The sequence below is a fragment of the Sarcophilus harrisii genome, chromosome 2 (assembly GCF_902635505.1).
Source record: "Sarcophilus harrisii chromosome 2, mSarHar1.11, whole genome shotgun sequence".
Taxonomy (NCBI): domain Eukaryota; kingdom Metazoa; phylum Chordata; class Mammalia; order Dasyuromorphia; family Dasyuridae; genus Sarcophilus; species Sarcophilus harrisii.
In genome coordinates, this window is record NC_045427.1 from 361,265,711 (window position 1) to 361,292,495 (window position 26,785).

The 26,785-nt window shown below is 37.0% G+C and overlaps 1 protein-coding gene across 5 annotated transcripts in view; it reads right to left on the bottom strand.

Moving 5' to 3' along the window:
• Positions 1-26,785, bottom strand: part of EVL (Enah/Vasp-like) — a 188,882-nt gene that overhangs the window by 20,189 nt on the left and 141,908 nt on the right. For all 5 annotated transcript variants that reach the window (XM_031953260.1, XM_031953257.1, XM_031953258.1 and 2 more), the window contains exons 4-5: positions 11,744-11,807; positions 3,957-4,018 (exon numbers count right to left, since the gene is read on the bottom strand). In XM_031953260.1, coding sequence (XP_031809120.1) covers positions 3,957-4,018; positions 11,744-11,807 — 126 coding nt within the window. The remainder of the gene's footprint in view (positions 1-3,956; positions 4,019-11,743; positions 11,808-26,785) is intronic.

A 26,785-nucleotide genomic window follows, 5' to 3' on the forward strand; every position in this document is an offset into this window, starting at 1 on the left:
CCATCCTGCTTCCCCTCTCATCAGGGCTTACCCATCTCTGAATTTCTGGGAAAGACCCTAGAAAGTCAAAGGGCTCTTCCCTTCTGAGAAATGAAGGGTATCTTAAGAGCAGTCTCTTTTAAGAAGCATTCTGAGATTTTTCCTTCCTCCTCCATCTTTCCTTTGCTTTTCACTTCTTTCTCAGTGTGTAGGGACAGTATAATAATAGTAATAATATTAATAACAACAACAACAATATACATAACAACATAATAACAACAACATTTATGAGTCCTTCATATTTTAGAAAGCAACCTCCTTCCAACAACCCCTAAGTTAGATAGCCCAAGTATATCTATCCTTATTTTATAGATGCAGAGAGATGTGACCTGCCCATAATCACCCCTTTAATAAGCATAGAAATCAAGGGTCTCAATTCATATGACTATTCATCTTATCTCACAGTCTCCCAGCTATCATAAACTTGCTTACGTGTTGTTGGCTGTGAATTAAAATTGTTTGTTCCAATAATGTCTCCTTAGTGAAAGAGTAATAGTAAATAAAAGTTAATTATAAATATTATTTCATGCCTGCTATATGCCAGTACTGGGCTAGCTCTGAGAATACAAATAAAAAAAAGACCAAAAAAAAAGCTCCTATTCTCAAAGAGCTTACAATAAAATAAGGGAAGATAACACACAAAAGGAAACTTAAAGGGGTGGGGGATACGTGTGAAGTGTGTGTGCTTGATGTAGGAGCATGGTGGAGAAGTCATAGAAGTTCCAAAATGTTACATTCAGTGGGAAGTGAGAAGATGTAGATCACCAAGACACTTTGTAGTAGTCCATAAGGACAAAACTATTTTTTTCGAAATAAAATTGATATTTTAATTTCAAATGCCATGAAGTATTTTTTAGATTTGTGTCTGTCCAAAGTATCTAGAATGGTGGTTCTGGTAGACAGTGGTTGCTGGTTACTTGGTCTTGAGTATAATGATATAAAATATTTGGAACATGGAGATAGAAAGGCAGAGAAATTCCTAAGAAAGCAAGTGATTTCTTATGATATGAAGATATCTGGAGGTAAGGTAAATGATTTATATAAAAGAATTGTAGAATATCAGAGATGGAAAGAATGAAAGAATGTAGATGACAAAAGCTGGAAGGAACATTACAATTATAAAAGACAGAATGTCACAAGAGGAAAGAGTCTTAAAATCAGAACTTTCTATGTTGCAATAGTAAAGGGCTTTATTATGAAACTACAGATCATCATAGCTGGAAGGAGTGTCAAAATCCAGAATGTCAAAGCTAGCAGGACCTTAGAATTATAAGGCACATTACATTAGAGTTGAGATGGACCTAGAGATTATCTAGCTCAATATCATTATACATAAGAAAACTGAGACCCACAGAATTTAAGTGTCTTATTCAATATTGTACTCTGACAGAGAAAACTGAGGAATCCTGACTCTTAACCCTACATACATGCTGAATCTTAATTGAATGAATTCTGTTTAGTAAATTAGTAAAATTCTTAAGTTTTGTGTTCTTCACTGAAATAGAATTATTTGAAAATAGAGACATGATAAAAGACACGAATATGTCTTAAGTCTATTTTTTAGGAGCAATTGGTGTTAAGTGACTTGCCCAGGGTCATACAGCTAAATGAGGTTGAATTTGAATTCAGGTCATTCTAACTCGAGTGCTATTGCTGTAACTACTGTGCTACCTAACTTCCCTATTCCTATAAAGCAGTTTCCTCCTGATAATCCTTTTTATAACTCTTTTAAAGACAAGGAAACTAGACTCATAGAAAGTAAATAATTAGCTAATAAATATTAGAAGTGAGATTTCAACTTGGGTTCTTCTATCTTCCAGTCTTTTCCTAAGTCATTTCCATAGAATATATATGTGGTCATTCTTCTATTAAGAACATTTAAATAATCTGGACATTCAATTGATCAACTCTCTGGAATGACCAAGAGTTGACTTTATTGGTTTCCTCTCACTTTTTTCCCCAGAAAAGTCAGTCACTGGGGCCTCGCTATTGAAGGTAAATTTCCTGCTAAACCTTCAATGGATCAGTTAGGCTTCTCTGTTAACCACAAAATCACAAGGCCTCAGGAATATAAAATGGCAGAAAGGGGACCCTATAGAAGAACAATTTTTAAAATATGATCTGGGGACCTTTGGGGTCACCAAGATTCTTTTAAGGTAGTCCATAAGGACAAAACTATTTTCCCAAAATAATTCTAAGATATTTTAATTTTAAATAACATGAATAGCAATAGATTTAAGTCATAAACAAAAGCTCTGTTAAATAGTCCTCAATAATTTTTAAGAGTATAAAGGAGAACAAAAAGTTGAGAACTGTTACTGAAGAACAGATATAGTCCCAACCATCATGAATGAAGACCCTCAGATCTAGAGGAGCACTACTCCACTATTGCCCACTTCAACCCATTCTCCTTTGAAGTGATTTTTATCAACATTTATTCATATGTCCAATTATATCTCCCTCCCTCCCCCTTAATAAACTTCAATGTCCAGAAGCCTGGGACACAATTACTTTCCCTGTTTATTCTTTGTTTTCCCTTCTCCTCAGAGGGTAAAGATGGAGGCCTTCTTAAGTTCATAATATGTCTCTCCATCAACAAACATGCTCTGAACACCTACTATGGAATACTGTGATGGATATCAATGAATAAGACATAGGGCATGACTTCAGGAAGCTCACATCCCTGTAAGGAGGAAGGAGAAAGGGAAGAAAGACTTATACACAAATCATGATGATTCAAGGGAGAAATACTGGGGAAGTTCAAAGGAGGGAGTTTTCCATAGTGGACAGTGACAATGATTTTCATCTTGATATTACCTAGTATAGTGCCTGTGGGCATATGTTTAATAAATTCTTGTTGATTAATTGATTCTGGATGAAGAGATCAGGAAGAAACTTCAGGGAGGAGATAATCTTTGATCTTGACATTGAAGGATGTTTGGATTTCATAAGACTTAGTTCCCAAGGGAAGGGAATTTTAGGCAAAAGCACCAATAGGAACAAAGGTATAGAAAGTGGAAAGTATGAAATCTGGATACCTTGGATCCCTTAGAGTGGGAGCATATGTGAAGAAGGGCCAGAAGAACATAAAACAGCAAAAGCAGGAGGTTGGAGTCAGATCATAAAAAGCTTTCCATGCTAGCATAAATAGAAAGGATTTTGTGTGTGTGTGTGTGTGTGTGTGTGTGTGTGTGTGTAAAAGAGCCATTGAAAGTTTTTGAGCAAGAGAGAGACATGACTGACAACATATATAGGATGGGAGAAAGAAAAGAAGCTGGTTTAGGAAGCTATTACAAAAAGCTAGCAAAAGACAATGAGAGCTTGGTCTAAGATAGAATGAACACATGAGTCCTTCCCTTCAAATTATTCTAGTTGGGGTGCTAATATATGTAGTTGATGTGTACTGTAGAGGCTATAGTGTAGACAAGGACCACTGCCATGAGGTTTACATTAAGCACTGGGTATAAGGATGAGAAGCTGTGTGCCTTGGAGCTTGGAGGAGAGTTGTTTTTGTGGCCAAGGGCAAACTGAGGAAGCTTCTGGTAGGATGTGCCCCTTAAGGTGAGTCTCTCCTCTAAAGGTCAATATGGCAGGGACCTGACTGATTGATCTCTGTTTCTTCCTATCTGCTTCCCTCTAAACTTTGAAAAAACCCATGGAAGCTTCTTTACAAGGAGGCTCTACTGAAATCATAGACTTGTAGAGGTGGAAGAGATCTCAGAGATCATCTATTCCAGAAGAAAAAAAACTGAGACTTAAAGGTAGAAATAGCAGGATCCAAATCTAGTGCTTTCTATCCTTTCACAATTCTTTTTTTAACTTCTTTTTGCTTTTTTAAAATCAAGTCCCAATGAGAGGGAAGAGGCCAGGGCAAAGTATCGATGGATGATATCTCCATAATTCCAGCCCTTCCTCACCTGGAGTTGAGGTTCTTCTCTCCAAGGACTCCTGTCGCTGTTGCTGTTGTTCCATCACTTGCCTGAAAGAAAGGGAGCAGTTCAGGTTTGTGTCCTTTTCCTGTCCAAACCCATCACCTCCTCACTACTGCTTACTACATAGCATCCACATATTTATTTTTATGTCCACATAGACAGAGACTTGAATATAGTGTGTATATAGGGTAGGAGGGCCTAGCATGGTTTAAAAAAAAAAAAAAAAAAAAAAAAAAAAAAAAAAGCACTGGCCTTGGAGCCAGTGAATCCCAAATGGGTGTGAATCCCAGCTCTGCCATTTCTGCTCTAAGTGGTCTTGGACAAAGGAGATTATTTCAAATCCTTAAGTCTTTCCCTTCCTTTTATCTCTAAAATGTGGGTGTTGGGAACTAGATGATTTCTGAGGTCCTTCCAACCACAGCCCACAAAGGAGAACATGAATACTAAACATCTGTTTCTTTTTTGGGGAGTTAGCAGAGGGCAATTGGGGTTAAGTGACTTGCCCTGGGTCACAAAGTTAGGAAGTGTTAAGTGTCTGAGGCCAGATTTGAACTCAGAGCCTCCTGACTTCAGGATTGGTGCTCTGTCCACTGCACCACCTAGCTGCCCCTAAATATATATTTCAATTTTCAAATTTAAGAAAAATTTTTGGTGGGGAAAGAGATTTGGATCCTTGATGTCATTGGCATAGGACATTCCTGGTGAGAAACTCGCCTATTGACAACTGTCCTACAGTTAGTTAGAGATTTTCCCAGGACACTGAGACGTTGCCCAGCCAGTATTTGTCAGTGACAGGACTTGAACCTAGGTCTTCTTGCCAGTGTCTCTCAAGAAGTTTAATATAGAGGGGGAAAAACCACTATACTGAGGGCTATGAACCCTTGGTTTGAGTGTTAGCTCTACAATTTACTAGCTGTGTGACTTGCTCAATGCTCTTGCTCAATGACTTGAGCAAGTCATTTCATCTCTTTGGATCTTGTTTCTTTATTTGCCAAATGGAGATTTGTCTGTCCTTCTGGGACTGATCAAAAGAGATGATAAATGTGAAAGGACTATGTAATTTATCGAACATCACTAGAACATTAAGTGATACTCTTCAATATTTCAAAAGACCTAAGTCCAAGCCTTTAGGCAATGAATACAAATGTTGGACCTGGATCCAGGAAGACCTGAGTTCAAATGTGGCTTTAGATACTTACGAGCTGTACAACCCTGGGTGAGTCACTTAACCCATCTGCTTCATTTTCCACAACTGCAAAATGAGGATTATAATAGCTCTTTCCTGCTAGGGTTGTTGTGAACAGCAAATGAAGTAATATCTAAAGAGTGCTTTTCAAACCTTAAATGCTCTAGAATTGTTGGCTATCATCACTGTCAGCATCATCATTAACCCTCTCATCTTATAAAGGAGAAAACTTCTGATTCACATATTTTCCTCTTCTTTATGGCTGATGAAGTACTAGTCTCATCTCTCCCACTGACTCCTGATATGACTTTGAACAAGGGACCTGACCCCCTTAAGCCTTAGTTTCCTCTTATATAAAAATGAAGGGATGACCTAGATGAGATGCAGGTGCTTCCTTTCCATTGAACCATAAAAGACAGTTTATGAGTTGCTTTGAATAAAAAAAAGTTTGTCACCTAGAAGGCACCATTCTAGGAGTGAGCTCTCTGTCTTCGAGAGCTGAGAAACAGCTGTCGCCAGGCCTGTATTTGAAGTACTTCCAGTTTGGTAGGATTTTTCCATGGCTTTTCCTCCTCAAGGCACAGACTCACACAGCCCAGGATCAGCTCCATGCAATAAAGATTCCATTATGCTACTTTTAATTTACAAGCTTTTTCTTTTTTTTTTTTTTTAAATTCCAGAGGAACTTAATCATTCAGTTTTAGCACTTTTTTTTTCCTTTTTGTTGTTGTTGTTGTTGTTGTTGCTGAGGCAATTGGGGTTAAGTGACTTGCCCCGGGTCACACAGCTAGAAAGTGTTAAGTGTCTGAGGTCAGATTTGAACTTAGGTCCTCCTGACTTTAGGGCTGGTGCTTTCTCCACTGTACCACCTAGCTGCCCCAGTCCTAGCACTTTTTTATGTGACCTTGAATAAGATATTATTTTGGGGAGGAAGATGTGAAGTAGCATCTGAACATGAAGGAAAAGACTTAGTCATTTAAGTTTCGATTTTTGTTATTCAGTCGTGTACAACTCTTTGTGATCCCATTTGGGATTTTCTTGGTAAGAATAGTGGAATGGTTTATCATTCCCTTTTTCAGCCCATTTTACAGAGAAGGAAACTGAAGCAAATAGGATTAAGTGACTTGCCTAGGATCACCCAGCTATTAAGTATCTCAGGCCAGAACTCAGAAAGATGAGTTCCTGATTCTAGGACTGATGCTCTATCACTGTACCACCTAACTTAGAGAAAACCAAAAAACAGAATGTCCTTAAACTCATAGAACAGAATGTCAGAATTGGGAGGAGCCTTAGAATTTTAGAATTTGAGACGTTAAATCTAGAAGGACCTTAGAGGTTCTTATTTCACAGAGGAGGGGACTTAGTCCCCAAAGAAGTGAAGGGATCTGGCTAAGATCATGGCCAAGCCAAAGGACCCAGGTATCCTGATTCAGGTTCTGCTGTTTTTAATAATCTAGCCTGGTCCAACACAAGTTAATGAAGTTGTGTCTCAGCTCCATTACTAATACTGCATAGCCGTGAAATCACTTGGTCTCTGTGGGTCTCAGTTTCCTCCTTTTTATAAAGTAAGAGTTGTAGCTGATGATTTCTAAGGTTTCCCTTAGCTCTGATATCCTGTGATTAAATTGAAGCTATGTGTGTGGTATCTTGATTCAAATCCTACTTGTGTCCCAGACTTCTTGTGTGATCCTGGGGGAACCCCTTGACCTCTCTGAGTTTTGGTTTCTTCATCAGTGAGAAATAATGGGTTGTCCTGTTGTTTTGGGTCATGTCTGACTCAGTGAGACCCCATGGACTTCCTTAGCAAGAATACTGGAGTGGTTTGCCATTTTCTTCTCCATTTTATAGATAAGCAACTGAGGCAAACAGTCATCAATATAGCTCGTCACATAGTCTGTGAACTCCAATATAGCTCATCACATAGTCTGTGAACTCCAGATTCTTACTAAGAAGAAAGATCTGCTTCTCTACTCGTTGTGTCACCTAATTGACAAGATTAGATAAGAGGCAGACTAGAATAATAGATGGTAGGATGGTCTGTGAGTCAGGAACACCTGAGTTCAAGTCTTCCCTCTGTCACGTACTAGTTAGGCGATTACAGGGTGGAGCAAGAAGACCTTGCAGAGAAGAAATGATCTGTCCTTTTAACTCTTTCACCCCTTCACTATTCCTGCCTTCCTGTCAGACACAATCTGGCTTCTCCAGCTGGTTCCTTGCTTGTCCTTATGATACTTAACTTTTCCCATCTCAAGCCACTCCCTAAGATTAGAAGCTACAGATAGTTGTATGTCTTCATCTATATAAAGGGGTTACTAACTAGGGAGTTCCCAGTGATGAAATCCTGGAACCAAACAAAACCACCACATTAGACATGTAGAGGAAAAGGCACTTGAAGGCTAGAAGAGCCTGGTCAAATCATATTTCCTTCTTTTTGAAGATCAGTGTCCTCATCTGTAAACCAAGGGGGCTAGACAAAATCTCTAAGTTTTTTGCTACTTTAATTTTTCTTGACTCTCAACAATGGGCTAGAATAGGGAGGAGGGAAGGGTCACAGGTTGACAATTTTCTTGATTTTCCATTGCTTTAAGAGCCCTGGCATTTAGAAAATACCACTAGAGGGCCTTTCGACCACAAGAACACACTACAATTTCCCCCTTTGCTGTCAGCTCTTTCGATATGGTATTTATTTTTATTATTATTTATTAAAGTCAAAATTCACTAAAAAGCAAAAAATAGTGCTCATGTCAGAAATGCAGCTGGTATGCTTAATGAAAGTGAAAGGATCTAGGTCTTTGGCAGTGAAATCTAGTTATCATATCCAGAATTAAATAATTCTGATGAATTCTAGAAGGAGTTTAGCATCTAGGAATTCTGGGTCTGAATTTTGGCTTTGCTACTTATTTGCTATGTGATCTCAAAGGGAGTCACTCTAGAATTGTTTCCTCATTCATAAAATGTTTCAGACTTGCATCTGTGTAGGGAGTTACTATGCAGATTGTACCATATAAGGATGAAGTCATGATGAAGTCACCAGTTTGTGAAACGGAATTATTTAATATTTTGGGGTCTCAGTTTCCTCATTTGTAAAATGAGAGGGTCAGAGTAGATCAAAGTCTCTGAGGTCCACATGTGCTAAAATTCTGAGACCATCTAGCCCAATCCCATCTTTGTCCAGAGGAAGAAATTAGGACTCAGAGACTGAAGAGAGGTGTTCAAAGTCACATAGTCAATGGCAGTCAGGATTATAACTCAGATGCCCAGAAGAGTAAGATATTCCCAACAATACACAATGGAATGGACTACCTTGATAGAGAGGATTACTGGAAGTGATCAAAAAAAGACTGTGAAGTGGCTTATTGGGGATCCTGTAGGGGATTTTTCATAGGGAGGGTAAGGCTGGTCCTATTCACATCATGCTCTGCCCATGCTCCAGCTGTCGTTCTCATCTCCCAAATGTGATGGAGGAGGGATGGACTTTCTTTCTGGGATACTGGGGTCCTAAGAGATAACCTTTTGCCTTATCTTGTCCAGGTTTCCATGTCACTTGGTTCCAAGTATAGCCACATCCCCCTTTTCTTCACCTTCTCCTTATGTAACCTCTCAGGTTTCACTCAAATGGTTTACCACTTTCTTCTCCAGCTCATTTTACAGATAAGGAAACTGAGGCAAACAGGGATTTAGTAACTTACTTAGGGTCACACAGTTGACCCTGTCTGAGGCAGAATTTGAAGTCAGGTCCAACTGACTCCAAGATCAGTGTACTATTTACTGCACTACCTAGTTGCCTCTCTCAATTCTTAAATGTATATGCTTCTGATAATTTTGGAAATATGTATAGAAGAACTGTACATGTTTAACATATATTGGATTACTTGCTGTCTAGGGGAGAGAAGAGAGGGAGAAAAATTTGGAACACAAGGTTTTGCAAAGGTGAATATTGAACACTATTTTTGTATATATTTTGAAAATATAAAGCTATTATTAAAAAAAAATAGTACATACTTCCATGATTATTTTTACTTCCAAATCTTGGAAATGTCCCTCTTCAAAATGGAGGGCCATGTTCCTCATAAGGACAGCCAGGCAACACAGTAGATACAGTGCTGGGCTTGGAGTCAGGAAGATTCCTCTTCCAAGTCCAAATCTGGCTTCAGACACTTATCAGCTGTGTGATCCTGAGTAAGTTACTAACCCCGTTTGTCTCAGTTTCCTCATCTGTAAAATGAGCTGGAGGAGAAAGTGGTAAAGCACTCCAGTATCTTTGCCAAGAAAGCCCCTAAAAGATCATGAAGAGTTGTACATGACAGAAAAATGACTAATTCTTCATAAGAGACATTTGGTTTTAATTGTGGCAGGTCAGTGGCAGAGACAAGGTGACTCTGAGAGAAGGATTCTTGCTCCCTCTAAACTTTTTTTTTAAACTTAAAAATACTACCCTTAAATGCATCCTCAGCCTGTGGCTATTTGGAAAGGGAGGCTGAGCTCATTAAAAATGTCAAAATAATTGGTTAATTTTGACACACCTATCTCACAGCATTATTGTGTTTGTTCAGTAAGATAAATAAATCACTCAGTTATCATGTTTGGTAGAGGATATCACAAGTAGTATTTAGGCCTGATTTGTACATATGAAAATCTTCCATCTGTCAGTGCTGAGGGGAGAACACCTAATTCTTTCACTTTGAAAAACCTATAGATAACTTCCTCTCTAGATGAGGAAACTGGGTAAATAGTTGAATACACAGAACAATAATGGAAATAGCTTGTATAAAGCTTTATTCTTTCTAGTACTTCCACATTCATCATCAGAAAGGTCTGTATCAGTTTTGTGATGCAGCTAGGATGGGAAACTGAAGCACAAATTAAATGACTTTTCTTAAGATTTCATAGAATGTTAGTGTAGAATCCATAGTCAGAACTTAGGTCTCCTGAAAGCACTCATAAACACAAAGAATTCTTGTCATATTGACCTATATTTAGTCACTTGGCATATAGATTTAGGTGGCTATAATCTGGGCTGCATGTAGTTACACATACTCCAGAGTTATGACTTCATCTATTCTTTCACATATCCATTAATTCAATAAATATTATGTCTGTGATAGGCAGGGAGACTTAAGAATGGGGGAAAAATAAAAGGTTCTATCTCTGCCTTCCAATAGAAGTGGCAAGACTTGAGATAATATGGGGCTTGATGGCAGGAGACCCACTTATGAATCTGAGATACTTGTAAGCTATGTATTCAACGGCAAGACACTTTACTTCTCAAAGCCTTGGTTCCTCCCCCTTTGAGGGGAAAAGTGCTTTCCAAAGTTTAATATATTATAGAAATGTGAGTTTTGTTAGTACTAATAGTACTTGCTAATAATGAGTCCTGACAGAAAGTCAACGACAGAACATTAGAACTGGGAAGGACCCTTAGTACCTAATTCAATGCCCCCATTTTCACAGGAGGTTTAGGGGGTTGAAGTTCCTTGTTCATACAGCAAAATAGTTATAACCTGTTCTTTCCACTATATTCTATTAATTCTATTGCATTTAAGTCTCTAATACAATTAGAAGCAGTGGGGTACAGGAAAGGATTCTCAAACATTTCTGTCAGTTCAAACAAAACTCTAACACTATTTTTTTTAATGCATAGTAACAAATAATCTTGCTGTTCAGCCATGTCCAAATCCTTCGAACAGGCTTACTGGAGTGGTTTGCCATTTCATTCTACAGTGGATTAAGGCAAACATAAGTTAAAGTTCTTGTCCCAGATCACACAGTAAGTGTCTGAACTCAAGTCTTCCTGACTCCAGACTTGGCGCTCTATCTAGTGAGCCACCTGGCTGCCCACAAACAATGCTAGGTTCATTTATAACAAATAGACTCATGTGTTTCAGGATTCCTGGCAGTAGAATTTGAAAAATCCTGCTGTATTAGATAGAATCAAGTCTCAGAAAAAGGAAGACTATTTATTAGGTTTCTCAATCTAGAGATTAAAGATGGAACAAGGGAAGTTCTATATTTGGCACATCGTATTTGTGTGATATTGGGCAAGTCACTTATTCATTCAACATCTGAGATAATTTTAAGTCACAGAACAGATACTGAATTTCATTGGTAGAAGGTGTTTGCTCATCAGGAATGCTTTATACTAACAAAACCTTCACTCTAGTCCAAAATATATATAACTATAACCAAAGAAAATGGTCTCTACAAGTCACAATAACTCTTTTACAGATGAGGTACTTGAGAAGGTAGAGCCTGAAATTAGGGACAACTAGATGGGGCCTGGAATCAGGAAGTTCAAATCTGACCTCAAATAATTACTAGTTGGGTGACCTGGACAAATAATTTGACTTAGTTTGCCTCAGTTTCCTTGTCTGTAAAATGAACTGGAGAAGGAAATGGCAAACCTTCATTCCAGTATCTCTGCCAAGAAAACTCCACATGAGATCATGAAGACAGACATAACTGAACAAGCCCTGACTCCCTGTCACCCTATCACTTCCAGGTTCCAGTTGCACAACTGCCTCAGTGCTAGAGTGACTGGTAATCAGGTCATTGAGCCAGCCCATCCAGGCAGGGTAGAACAGGTTACCTTCTCTGGACTTCCATCTCATCAGGAGAAGGTCCATTCTGCACCTGGCGCTGAGAGGGGGGGCCTGTTGAGGAGAGAAGCAGAAAAGTTCAATAATTAGTAAATTGAAGACCTAGCTTTGGAGTACCGTGGTTAGAGGATGCTTGGGCACTTTGGGACTTGAAAACATCCATAGCCCCTCATCAGAGAAACAGCTGATGTGCTGTTTTATACAGCACGTTTCCTGAGAAGGCTCACAATTATTGTGCTCTAAAAAGAGACTAAAATCAACCAAGAGGCCCATGATAGCTTCTAATCTCAGGTGACCTTAGAACCAGAAAGGTCAGAGCTAGGATGCATTTTAGAATCATAAACATCCAGAGCTCAGAGAAACCTTAGAATCTTGGAGCCATCATGTCAGAGTTGGAAGAGAATGTGAATTCAACAGACCATCAGAAACATCTTTAGAACCATAAAACATGGAATATCAGAGCTAGAAAAGTCCTTAGAATCCTAGAACCATAGAATAATAGAACTGAAAGATTTTTTAGACTCATGGAACCACAGAATTTTTGAACTAGAAGCAACTTTAGATGTTATCCAGTAGTCATTTTCATAAATGAAGAGGTTAATGATCAGAAAAGGGAAGTGACCCATGTAAAGTCGCAGAAGGAAATTAGTAACAGGGTGTGTAACATAAGTGGTCTGAGCTCAGGGAAAGAAAGGTAGAACCTCTCCCGCATTCCTATATAGTTCATCCTCCACTCGGCTATTAAAATGTCTTAAAACACAGATCTGATCTTGATACCCCCATTCAATAAATTCCAGTGGCTCACCTAGAATCATCTATAAAATTCTCAGCTTGGAATTGAATATGGACCCCTCCTAAACTTTCTTGTCTTCATAGATCTTGCCTCCCTCTTTCCTATCCCCATGATCCAATACACTGATCTCTTTGCTGTTCTCAAACAAAATACTCCATTTTCTGAATCCTAATATTTTCCCTATGGAATGCACTCCTTCCTCATCTCAAATTTTTGGTTTATTTAATGTCCTTCAAATCTAGCTAAAATCCCATTTTCTTCACATCTTAATAATTACCCTAATGCTAGTGCTTTCTTTTTGAAATTATTTCCAATTCATATATGTATATGATTTTCTCTCTCTCTCTCTTCTTATTTAATTATCAATCTACCTACCTATCAATCTATCGAGTTTATACATAATTGTTTGTATATTGTCTCTCCCATTAAACCCTGAATTCCTTGAGTGCAGGAACTGTCTTTTGCCTTTCTTTGTCTCTCTAGTACTTAGCGTAGTGCCTGAAGTTATTGAGTTATTAAATTAGCACTTAATAAATATTTGTTAACTGGCTATCTGCACACAGGAAGCTCCACCATTACTACCATATGTAATGGGTCACTTTTGTTTTCTTTCAATTTCAACTTTTCTTTTTTCCTACTTGTTTTAGGTTGGAGCAGACCCTTTTAAAAGTACTTGGTAGGTAATAACCTATGAAAACTTTAGAAAATGTTGTCTGTTAAATTAATACAACTTTAAGGTAACTGTAATGTGCCAAACTATCATCTATGGTAGATCTGGGCCCTTGATAAAGATGATTAACTTTGTGGTTTAAGAGCTATGCTGAATGGACTATTGGCACTCTATGTTTTTTAGAACTCTTTAATAGGTGTTCTTTCATTAAATTTTCTAAACATCCTAGTACTTAAGTATTAGCAGAGTTTGACACCTCCTCAAAGCCATGCCTCAATTAGAAACATCAGCATGATTTCACGTTGCCGGCCTAACCATCATTAATATTATCTGCTTATTCCAACTACAACTCATCGGTATTGAAATAATCTACATTTATCCTCCAGAAGAAATCCTCAAACTCCCAGAAATTTCGTTCCCCTGAGAGAAAAAATGAACGAAAATCTATTTGCCCCTTTCATCTGCCCTACTATTATAGGCATCTCTACCCTACCCGTTATCATAATTTTCCCTTGTCTTATTTTCACAACACCTAAACGTTGACTCCCCAATTGAATCCAAATCCTACAAATTTGACTTATCTGACTCATTACCAAGCAAATAATAACAATACATAATAATCTGGGTTGAACATGAGCCCTTATACTTATAACCCTTATCCTATTTATTGCTACCACAAACCTTCTAGGCCTCCTACCTTACTCATTCATGTTCAATGAGATAGGATTTTTGAAGGCTTAATGTCAGGAAAAATTCCTTATTAATTCAAGCTATCTCAAAGTAGAATGGGTAGCCTTGGGAGGATGTAGATTCTCCCTCATTGGAAGGCTTCAAACAAAGGCTGGAGGACCGTGGGTCAGATATAATATTGTGGGGATTCCTTTGGGGTGGGTTAGAATACAAAGTTGCTGAGGTTTCTCTAAATCTCAAATTCAGTGATTCTAATTCAAGTACATTTTTTTTGTGTTATTTGACTAAATCACAGAATCTTAGAGTTGAGAGGCAGCATCTCATCCAATTCACTGATCTTACAGAAGAAAAAATTGGAGCCCAAGAATGAGAAATGATATGTCCATGTTTATATAGCAATGAAGTAGCAGAGTTGAAACCAGAAGGGGTTGAGTCCCAGGTCTGGGCTCTCTCCTCTGCACCATTCTGTCTTACATGTTGATCTGAACTATATAGATAAGAGGTTTAGGGTAAATTGCAGTTCTTGCATTTATGGGCCCATTCCACATTTATCATCCAGCTTCCTGGGCATATCTATCCCTAGTGCAAAGTAACTTGTTGATTTAGCCTATTTAGTTAAAAAGAAACAAAGTTGAATTAATTATCCAGGACAAATCTGTTCAAGGCTCTGACCACAAAAACCTTTAATAGATGACTGATCAAAATTTTATTCTTTCAACCACAGTAGAGAGTGTGATGTGGTCAGAAACTGAAATTATATAATCTTAAAGTTGGAAAGAACTCATAGGATTATCTAGTCCAACAAGCATCTAAAAAGGAATTTAAGTAACCTAGTCATTGGCAGTTAGTCATCTAGTCTTTACTTGGATCTCTATTTTTTTTTTTTAATTTCTCAATAGTATTTTTTCCTCCAAATACATGTAAAGATAGTTTTCAACATTCATTTTTGTAAGACTTTGTGTTCCAATTTTTTCTCCCTTCCTCCCTTTCTTTCCCCTTCCCAAAATGTTAAACAACTCAATATAGGCTAAATATGGGCAATCCTTTTAAATTTAATATTTCCTATTTGTCATATTGTGCAAAAAAAAAAAAAATCAAACCAAAAGGGGAAAAAATGAGAAAGAAAAAAGGAGAGAAACAAACAAATAAAACATAAAGATACTATTTATCAACCCATATTCAGTCTCCAAGGCTCTCTATTTTGATACAAGTAATAGTTGCCATCCCTAGACTATTGGAATTGTCTTGAATCACCTCAATGCTGAGAAGAACCAAGTCCATCACAATAGATTATCGCATAACTTTGCTGTTACTGTGTACAATGTTTTTCTGCCTCTGACTGCTTCACTTAGCAATGGATATCTATTGAAATGAGGACCCAGTATTTCATTGGGCTCTTTCTGATGGCTCTGATTTTTTTTTTTAGGATATTTATCTATACATTAAATCAAATTAAATTGTCAAAAATCACTTATTAAATACTATGTGCCAGGTACTGTGTAAGCAATGGGCTTGCAAAGAAAGACAAAAATAAGATCCTACTCTCAAGGAGCTCACATTCTAATAGGAGAGACAACACACAAACAAAACATTGTACATAATTCAGGATAAGTTGAAGATAATTTCAGAGAGAAGACATTAAGGTTAATGAGGACTGAGAAAAGTTTTTATTAAATGGCAGTCCTGTAGCATAACAAAGTAGAACTGGGCAAAGGCTTCAGCCTGCTTTTTATCAATGATATGCTTGTCTTCAACTTACACACCAATATATTGCTGATCATTTGAGGGCAACTGATTTCATTCCTCAACCTAGATTAGATGAAATAAAAGCAGAAATAAAGAATAGCTTACATTCAAATAAGTTGGAGGTTTTGAAAATCGACCCTATGCAAACTCTAGGAGTATTACCTTGTGATGAATCATTTAGCAAAAATAATCATGATGCTACAAATTATTCTGCAAAGGGAGACTGGAATTTTAAAAAGCTTGTTCTTAAATACTTTATGATGATCAATTCTGATGGACCTCTTCAACAATGAGATGAACCAGATCAATTCCAATGGAGCAGTAATGAACTGAACCAGCTATACCCAGGGAAAGAACTCTGGGAGATGACTATGAACTACTATAATAGAATTCCAATCCCTCTATTTTTGCCCACCTGCATTTTTGATTTCCTTCACAGGCTAATTGTACACTATTTCAAAGTCCAATTCTTTTTGTACAGCAAAATATTATTTAACATGTATTAGTCACCCTGCCATGTGGGGGAGGGGGTGAAGGGAAGGAGGGGAAAAGTTGGAACAAAAGGTTTCGCAATTGTCAATACTGAAAAATTACCCATGCATGTAACTTGCAAATAAAAAGCTATAATAAAAAAAATTTTTTTAAAAAGGAAATAAGGTCAGAAAAAAAAAGCTTGTTCTTAGTTTGATGCACAAATCCAATTACAGACCCACTATACTAGGACAGAGAATTTTAAAAAGCTGGTAGCTACTATGATCATCATGAATTAGCATAGTATATCGACAGAGTACAAAAAATATTTTAGGACCTGTACACAATAGTTTATGAGAGTGAATATGGCCATCATCACGGTAAGGATCATGGGAGGAAAGGTAGAGCCATCTAGGAATACTCCTAAGGATGGGTATCAAATACCACTGTGGCAGAAGTGGTTTGAGAAACCATTGAAGCCTCACAAAAAGATATTGGAAAAGGATATCAATATGATAGCTGGTAAGCAAAGGAAAAAATCTGGACACCCTATCACTTAATTTAAAATAATGAAAAATAAACAGTTGGAATGGAATCCAGAAAACAAAAGTAGATCAGAAATTTGTGGTATCTTTAATTAAAAGTGAAAGTCAAACAGGTTAAAATAATGCAAAGAGTCAAAGCAGGATAAATAACCAAAAAAGAAAAAAAAACAAACCCAATAAATACTAGGCAAAAGAAGCTTGAGAAGCAAAGGTATGGGAGGGGAGAAATGGACAGAGACAGATACACATACACACACAGAGAGAGAATATTCCTGAAGCATGTGAAAGAAATCTGATCATCTATATGGTCAAAAAAACAGTCAAAAACAAAAGAATCACTGGATCAAATGTGAAAGAAAAAGCTGTATATTATTAATATAATGAAGAAAAAGTGTGATGTTGAGGGAGATGGCTAGAAATTCTTTGAAAATTTAATAGAAAAATGGCATGTTCAGACGAAATTCACTAATATTAGCTAAAAAATTTCACAGTGATACAGAAATGATTAGCAAAGGACTTTACTCGTATTGTCTCCAATGCATACCTAATTCCGTCTTTCTTAACAGAAGATTATTATATCTTTATTACTAAAAGAAGAGCCATTAATGACTGCTCCCAATATAGGCCAATTCCATACTTATTTATTTTATACAAAGCAGTCAAAGCTTGCATCATTCAAAAAAATTTAATATACACTTAGAAAATATATTGTCCGAGGAACAAAATGAGTGTGCTCTAAAGATGCAGGGATATAAATAGGAACTTATGGATTCAGTATTTTTGGACAAGCCATCTGAAAGTGCTTTAACATTTATATTACTTTAATTGTTTACCATAAAACTGTTGATTGGGTTCCACAATACTCACAGATCAATCATGTACTGCAAATAGGTAAGATAGGAAAGCAAAGTGAAATGCGAAAAGATTTGCTATCCACATCAAAAACTGTTCTCTAGGGGCTGCTAGTTGGTACAGTAGATAGAGTACCAGCCCTAAAGTCAGGAGGACCTGAGTTCAAGTCTGGTCTCAGACACTTAACACTTCCTAGCTGTGTGACCCTGAGCAAGTCACTTAATCCCAATTGCCTCAGCATAAACAGAAACAAAAACAAAAAACCTGTTCTGATACATGTCATCAGTACAACATCAAGAATAATTGGCATAAAATGGGGGCACTTAGGTGGTTTAGTGGAAAGAGCACCAGTTCTGAAGCCTCGAGGACCTAAATTCAAATCTGACCACAGGTACTTAATAGCTATGTGACCATGGGCAAGTCACTTAAGCCTTATTGTCTCAAAAAAAAATTAAAAAGACATAAAATATAGCATCTCTTAGGGAAACAAGTTTAACTTTGCTATAGTTAATAATAATTTATATTATACATATAATATACATACAATACATCATATTATTATGTATATTATTAATATGTATATTATATATTAAATAATAATAATTTTAAAACCATCATTATCACTTCTGAGTAGAAGTGAATACATTTCCAAATCAGGAAATCATACCAAAACACTGTTAATCACTTGATACACATGAAGGATAACAAGTTATCTATTGAAAAGTCCATTAAATAGCTGCTTCATCCTATGGAAGCTTTATTAATATCAAAACATTATACTAACTAACTAAATTCTAAATAACCAATTCTTTATGTGAGCTAAGAATGAATAGACTGAAAGGTTATGGATCATAAAAAAAACCTGATCCCAGTGAGATGTTGTTTGAGAGTTGTCAGAAAAGGAGGTTCTGGAACTGAGAATTGTGTTTCTTAGGCAAAAGTAGGAGGTGCCTGTTTCTCCCACTTGTTGCATAATTAAGCATCAAAGTAATTTATGAATGAATTCATCAGTATAGTGCAAATTAGGAAATATTTATTTTACAAAAATTTGAATAGCAATAGGAAGTCTTTTGTAAAACTATTCACATTTAAAATTTATTATAAAAAGTTCATTTTTGTAAATCAAAAATTTTTGAAAAAAAAAAACCCAACAAGTAAGTGAAACATTCCCTAATTTATCTCTTTAGTCAATGTTGATCATCACATATGAGAATTACTTAGAGTGGAGCCACTTGTATTACAGGGATGCCAAGAAAAGCATAGCATGTCAGAACTGGAACTGTCTTAGAATCAGAAAACATAGATTAGCTGATCAGGAAAATACATTAGACATCACTTAGTTTAACTGCCTCTTTTTAGATTAGGAAGATGATGTCCTGAGAAGGGAAATCACTTGTCTAAGGTCATACAGCTAGTTAGTCTGAAAGCTAGAATCCAGGCCCAGATCCTTTCCCTTTTCTCCCTCTTAATGCTTTCTCTCCTTTCCTTTCTTTGTTTTAATTTTATTATTATTTTTGTTTTTCATTGAACAGTGATTCCATTCTTTCCCTGCCCCTATACCACCTTCCATGTTGTTCTCTAACAAAAGGAAAACTTTAAAGTAGATCAGCAGATACAGTGACTGTATCTGATAGTACATACAGAGCTCCACAGCTATAGTCCTGCCCCCTGGGGAGGACTGTTTTGATAGGGAGGGAGTTATGTTTATTTATCATTAGTTCTCTGAACCCCAGGTATTTTTGACTCCATATCCAAAGTAATTCTTACTACTATTCTATACCATATGAACATTTTAGGATCTAAGTTTCTTTCTTCCCTCCCTCCCTTCTTTCTTTCCTTCCTTCGGGTTAAATGACTTGCCCAGGGTCACTCAGGTCCTCCTGACTTCAGCTGGTGCTCTCTCCACTGCACCACCTAGCTGTCCCACATTTATTTATTTCAATAAGAACACTCTCCAAAGTTTTTTAAAAGCAAAATCATCAGTTGTGAAATTTTTGCTTGCTTTGCTGATCCTGGTGGTTCAATCTCTTTACATATAGGCCCCACTATGAGCTTTCATCAGGACCTTTCTAAGCTCCTAATGCTTCAAAGCAGTATCACTTAGTCTAAGTTGCCCATGAAGAAGAGCTCCCTCCCTTTCCCTCCCTTCCTCTCCTCCTTCTCTGGGCTGGAATGGGTGGGACAGTGTTTAACTCTGTTAAGAACCTGTTTAAGAACCTGTTTCCAACTGAGGACAGATGCAATCATCCTTCAGCTCCATAAGCTCAGAACGGAGGATGCCCAATCATAGACAGGAATGGGAGATTGAGTTTGGACAGAGACATCTTCCTAAGAGCAAAGGTTTTTTCTAAAGTGTGGGAATAGAATTCCATTTTCTAGGTTTCCCTTATATTTCTAGAATGTAGAAGCAAAAAGATGAACCTGACTTTCTGAGAGTACTAAATACAATTCAGCATTGGCTCAGTTCAATGCCTCTGTAACTGCAACCAGGCAATAGGCCTGCCATCTGTTACCTTGGGACAGCAGCAGTACCAGAGCAGTCATGTGAATCTTCCCTGCTTTCTTTCAGGTATGGCCACTGCTGGGCAAAGCTGCAAAATAGGTGAAAATTTACACTCCTTCCTTATCCCTGTGCCTTTTCCTCTAAGAGGGTCATAAAACCATCATCGAGTACTTTAGAATCATAAAATCTTAGAATTAGTGTAAGAAATGGAATAGGAATAATCATATAGTAATATAATCCTGGAATCCTAAAAACTTAGATGACAACATTTTAGAATCATAGAGTTAAATTCATTGTACACTTTCTGGCTCAGAAACCATGTTTATTCAATAATAAGGATAATGATAATAGCTAGCATTTTTGCAAAATGTAATACAAAAATTAGCTAATATCCTCACAATAAGTCTGAGAGGTAGGTACTATTTACCCATTTTACAGATGAGGAAACTGAGGCAAACAGAAATAAGTGACTTTCTCAGAGTCAGGAACTATGTATCTGAAACCAAACATGAACTCAGACCTTCCTGATTAAAGGTCCAGAATTTTATCTAATTGCTACCTAATTGTTGTTTGTCCTTCATTTTTGAAGAGAACCAACAATATTAGGGGGTGATGTTTTGACTTATATGTGAATTGGATTTAAATGAGACAGAGTTGTACAAAGACATCAGCATCACTCTATTCCAAAAGTCAAGTCCAGTGGCCAGACAGCGCCCTGGAGTATGGGAAGCTTAACTAAAAGGAATGAAGTCCTAACGTTGGGATTTCAGGCATTAGAAGAGAAAATGGTGGATTGGGAGGGGATTCTTATAATTCACAACATATAGGTGATGGATTTTCCTTTGGGAAAGGTTGATTCTACCTTTCATTGACTTTTAGCACTTGGCTCACTATCTATATATTCATGGAATACTCTGTCTCCATCACTTTCTCAGCCCTTATCCAGATTGTTATATCTCTGATATGGGAAAGTCTGTAGAATCACAGAATACACAATTTCAGAGTAGGAAAGGCTCTTTGGATTACATGACATAGAAAGTTTGAGCTACAAGGGGACTTAGAATCCTACTGAACAGTCTCTTTTACTTGGCTTCTGATCTGTGTTGGGAATGTTGAAGCAGTTTCCTCTTTAGGATAAGTTTTAAATCCCCTATTTTTTCTTCTACTCTTAAAATAGCTCTTTTTCTATTTCTTTTCTGGTTCCTTATCCTTTTCTCAATTCCATGTAGTGGCGGTTTCCCCCAGAAAATATCTTTGTTCCCCTTTCTTCTTTGTATGCTTTGCTAAAACAATTTTACTCTGGTAGTTTCAATTATCAACTCTAAGTATAAGATATTCCAAACTCCAATGCTGACCTCTATTCTTAGCTTGAGAGATTCAAAGATAGATATCATGTCCTTCCCATGACTTTCCTTCTTTAGTCTAAATATTCCCATTCCTTTGAAATTTTAAGGTATTTTCTTGAGGCCTTTCACCATTCTGATTGCTTTCTACATTTATAGATATCCTTCTGAAAACGTGGTATCTGGAACTGAAGACAATACTTCAGATGCAAGAAGGTGGGTTTGGGTGTATTGCATTTAAGGTACTAGAAAACATCAAGGAAAGAGATACAAGCAAAGGGTAGACAGCTACTTGGTATACTGTAAAGAGGCTTTTTGTTAGGTAAAAATTAGACCTTACTCAAGTAGGAAAGTATAGAGTAGCAGAGGTACAGCTTGCTTCAGAGCTAGGGAGATGTGGGCACAAGCCCTACTTCTGACACATTCTAGCTTTTTATAGCCCTGGGAAAATCATGGAATTTCATGGTCTCCCAGGAAATTCACTAGACCTAAGTTTGAGAATAGATTCTGACTTATACTGGTAGATGAATTTCCTCACAGGAGTTCCTTCTACAATGATGAAATCACAGATCCAATTTTTAAAAAATTGGACTAAATGGTCTCTGAAAGTCCCTTTCAACTCTGAGGTTCTGTTATCCTAATTCTATGGAAATAATTTTGTGCAAAATAATTAATGAACCATCTTATTCTATCAAAAGAGATTGGGTAGTTTAATGGAAAGATTTACATTTATTCACTGTGATAATAATTCATTTTGATATGAGAATTTGGAACATAAAACTGAGAATGTTAGAATGAATCTTAGAATTATAGACATATGAATTTCCAAGCTGCAAGGGATCTTAAAATAAGGCTATAAGACCTGGACTTTAGATATTATTGAACATAAAATTCTTGTGTTTTAACCTTAGAATCACAGAGCCATCGATTCTCAGAGCTTGAAACCAACATTCAGAGAAGATGAAGAACTTCCCTGAGATCACACAGCAAAAGGCATCTATCTTGTTCACAAGCAGTGGGGGAAGGGAAAATACTTTTGTTGTAGAATATTTTTTCCTATATCCTATAAAACATAGAAATGTTTTTCCTCCTCTACTAGCAAACAACAACAACAAGAAATAGATATAGCATATCAATTGAAAAATGTTATGGTTCATTTTCTTACATTCTTGAGCAGGCTCTCTCTAGGAAGAATGGGCAACCAAAGGCTAAAATTGGTGAATAATTCCTGTAAAAGTGTGTTTGGGAGCAGCTGGTTTCTGAATGAGATCACTATTTATTTGTACCAAAACAAAATTTAGGAGAAATGGACCTGCCTATTAATTTTTCCACAGCAAAAAAAAGGTAATGGTTTTTTATCTCTTACAACAATGAACTGTACGTGAAGTCAGTAGAAACTTTAAGGAAATTTAGAATCATAGAACATAGAATATCAGAACTAGACAGGGCCTTAAAGTCATAGAACATAGACCAAGAAAACTGGAAATAATTTTAGAATAAGTACACTGAATTTCAGAACTGAAAAGATCCTGAGAGAATAAGTTCTCCATTTCCCAGATGGGAAAGCTGGGGCCCAGAAAAGGGAAAAGTCCTGTCCAAAGTCTTAAGTTAGTTGATAACACATTATCACACTACTTCGAGCTATTTTTTCATGGTGTTTCTGAGTTTTTTTGACTATTTTGGTGACAAATAAATCTCCTCTCTCAAATAAAAAAATTGATAGCAGAACCAGGACTAGACCCCACTTTTTTGGCTAAGACTTTTCCTGGTGTACTTACCTCCATAAATTCTCTCACTCTTCCCAATCCAATTTCATATTCTGGTACTCTATACTACCACTCTAGCTGGTAGTTCATTTCACTCTATGCTGAAATATATTCTCCTCATAAAATGCTCAGTATTTTTCCATCCCCTTTCTAACCAGCTCATTATTTTAATGGCAAACAGGCTTGAAATGCTTCCCTCCCCACCCCTTTCCTCCCTCCAACCAATGGAACAAAAATCAAAGAGTCGCTGCTCCTACATCCCTGGAAAACAGCACTTTTCAATCTGCTATTGTGTTAACCTGGGATCCCTGGTAGGGAGACACATACCCCTGCCCCAGGTACAGCCTGGTGTGCAAGTCAAGGTCAACAGAGGAACAGGAAGGAGAAGTGACTGTCACCTACAAGATACTCGGCAGAGAATGATCCAGTCACAGTGGCAGAAGCAGACGCAATGTAAGATCCACTCCCTGCTGACCATAGCTTGCAGGGTCCAGGGCCTCCCTCTAGACAGTCCTCCAGGTTGCTTCCTCATCCTCGGCACTTACCTCCCCTTCCACCTGGGGCTGGATTACCCAATGGGTAACTGATACTTTGGGCCCAGCAGTCAAATGTGCTTCTCTGTCTTCAATCTTTCATGAAGTTCCTGAATGAGCCTATGGGAAACCTGGCTGGGTGATTCTATCAGTCACCATGGACATTGCCGGCCCAAAGGAAGGAGAAAGCTGGATTCGAGAAGATCAGCTTGCCCACCTGTTAGAATAGCTTTAATGGGTTCATGTACCCCTGGACCACAGATTCCTTCTCTTTTTCCCCCTCATTCTACTTATCTATCCCTTCCAACTAAGGAAAAACTGGATAGGAAATATTGGGTTAGAGAAAAATAGCTGAGAGGCTGAACTGATGTATTCAATGGATAGTTGTTCCTCTGTAGTTCTTTCTTGGGTTTTCTCTGACTCTGCTTATCAATTATTGCTTCACTCCCCTTTTCTCACATAAGCTTAAGCTTATTAATCAACTCCTATTCTTTACTTTCATTCTCTCTCTCATTAATTCTCTCTCTCTCTTTCTCTTTCTCTGTTTCTCTCTCACTCTCATTAATTCTCTCTCTCTCTTATTTTCATTCTCTCAACTAGTTGGGATTTGTTTGATTGATATTATAGATCTGTCATATGTCAGAATGGAAGGAAGCCTTGGAACCTGACTGTCAGAGATCCTTGACTTGTCCAGAAATACTCTATAAAAGCTCTTCATCTCCAGTTCCAATGATCTTGTGATGGCATATAGTTGGGCAAAATAACTCGCTCTAATTTCCTCTTCAGTGGTGGAAAGTTCTCCCTTTTCATTTTTGAGACTAACAATTTTATTTTCTTTTTTCTAATCTAACTAAAAGTTTATCTATTTTGTTGGTCTTTTCATAAAACTTATTAGTTTTCTTTGTTAATTCAATAGTTTATTTATTTTCAATTTTATTAATCTCCCTTTTTATTTTCAGAATTTCAAATTTGGTATTTAATTGAGGGTTTTTAATTTGTCCTTTATTTCTAGCTTTTTTTAAAAGTTGTCAGCTCAGTTCACTGATCTTTTTCTTTTTTGTGCAAGTAAACATCTAGAGATAAAATTTTCTCTAATAACCACTTTGGCTGCATTGATCTTGTGATGAAGAGAGCCATCTACACCCAGAGAGAGGACCATGGGAATTGAGTGTGGTTCACAACATACCATTTTCACACTTTTTGTTGTTGTTTGTTTCCATTTTATTTTCTTTATCATCTTTTCCTGTTTGATTTGATTTTTCTTGTGCAGCAAGATAATTGTATAAATATGTATGCACATATTGGATTTAGCATATACTTCTACCATGTCCAACATATATCGGATTATTTGCCATCTAGGGGAAGGGGTGTGGAGGAGAGGGAGGGAAAACTAGGACACGAGGTTTTGCAAGGGTTAATGTTGAAAAATCATCCATTTTTATGTTTTGAAAATAAAAAGCTTTAATAAAAAATAATAAAATAAAATCTCAAAAAGAAAAAAAAAAAGCTCTGTTATCACTTGAAGACTTTTGGTGATGAGCACCTTATTATACCCTTCCCTCTTAAATACACTTGACTTCATGTCAACATCTGCCCTTTTCTGTTCCTGTCCATTTTTGCTCATTCTTGGGAAAGTTCTGCACATTTGAAATCCCCATCATCTATAAAATGAGGTAGTTAGACTAGATGGTTTTGGAACAGTAAATGTTTTAACCACCAGCTCTCTGGAAAAGAAAGATGTATACTTGGCGCACTTTTAAGTTTAATAATCATTAGGGAGATGGGAAGGAAAAGTGAAAAGGAAGGAGGGACAGAGGGAGAAAAAATGAAGAGAGGGAAAGAAGGAAGGAAGGAGGAAGAGAGGAAAAGGAGAGTGGGAGGCAAGGGTGAAGGGGAAAGAAAAACAAGGAAAGAAGGAAGGGAGAAAGAATAGAAAGAGGGGATGGAGGGAAAGAAGGAAGGAAGGAGGGATGGAAAGAGAGAAATGAAAAAGCAAGTGTTTATTAAGCACCTACTAGTTCCCAGGCACAGTGCTAAACACTTTATAAATATCCAATCTGATCTTCAAAACAACAAGGAAGATGCTATTATGATCCTCATTTTATAGTTGAGGAAACTGAGGCAGACAGTGGTTAAATAACCCACTCAGAGTCACACTGCTACTAAGTCAACCACGGTAAAAATATTAACATTTTCTTAAATCTAGATAATCAACAAAACAATAAACCAAGCCCTGATTAGTAGCATTTGTCTGTTTCCGGTATAAAGCTCCCCACTTAAACCCTGCTAAAAAATCTTTCCTCCAGGATCAATGTCCCTTGTTCTTAAAGCCACAGAATTCCAACATTTTCAAGGGGTTTTAAAATCATAAAATGGTAGAATATGAGGCTTGAATTGTCCTTAGAGAAAGCCTGGATTTAGTACTCTTGCTCAGCACTTACTATCTGGGTATAATTAGGCAGGCATTGAACAACTTGAGAACAAGGACTGTCTTTTTACCTTTCTTTGTATCCCCAACACAGCAAGTCTCATATAATAGATTCTTAATAAAAAGCTTAGGATCCACTGATTGGTACAGTGGAAAGAACCTTAGATTTGGAGTCATAGTGTTTAAGATTTAGAAGGAAGGGGCTTTCCTTAGGTCTCTGAGTCTAACTACTTCATTTTACAGATGAGGAAACTAAGTCCTGGAAAGCTTGTGACTTGATCAAAGTTATATGAATAATAAGTAACAAAGTTTAAATATATGAACACAGACTCGACTTTAAAGCTGTCAATTTTTTTCATTGGCCTCCCACTGCTTTGAGTCCGAAGACCTGTGTTCAAATCCTATTTCTTTTCTATTTGTATGACTATGAATAGGTATAAACAGGTTTACTTCTCAATAAATGATCAAAAAAGTGAAAGGGTTGTATTCAAATGCAAGGACCTGTGTTCAAATCCTATTTCTAATCTTTACTACCTGTATGACTATGAACAAGTTACTAAAACATGTTTAATTCTCAATAGCTAATCAAAAAAGTGAAAGGGTTGTATTCAAGTAGAAGAACCTGTGTTCAAATCCTACTTCTAATCTTTACTACCTGTATGACTATGAACAGGTTACTGAAACATGTTTAG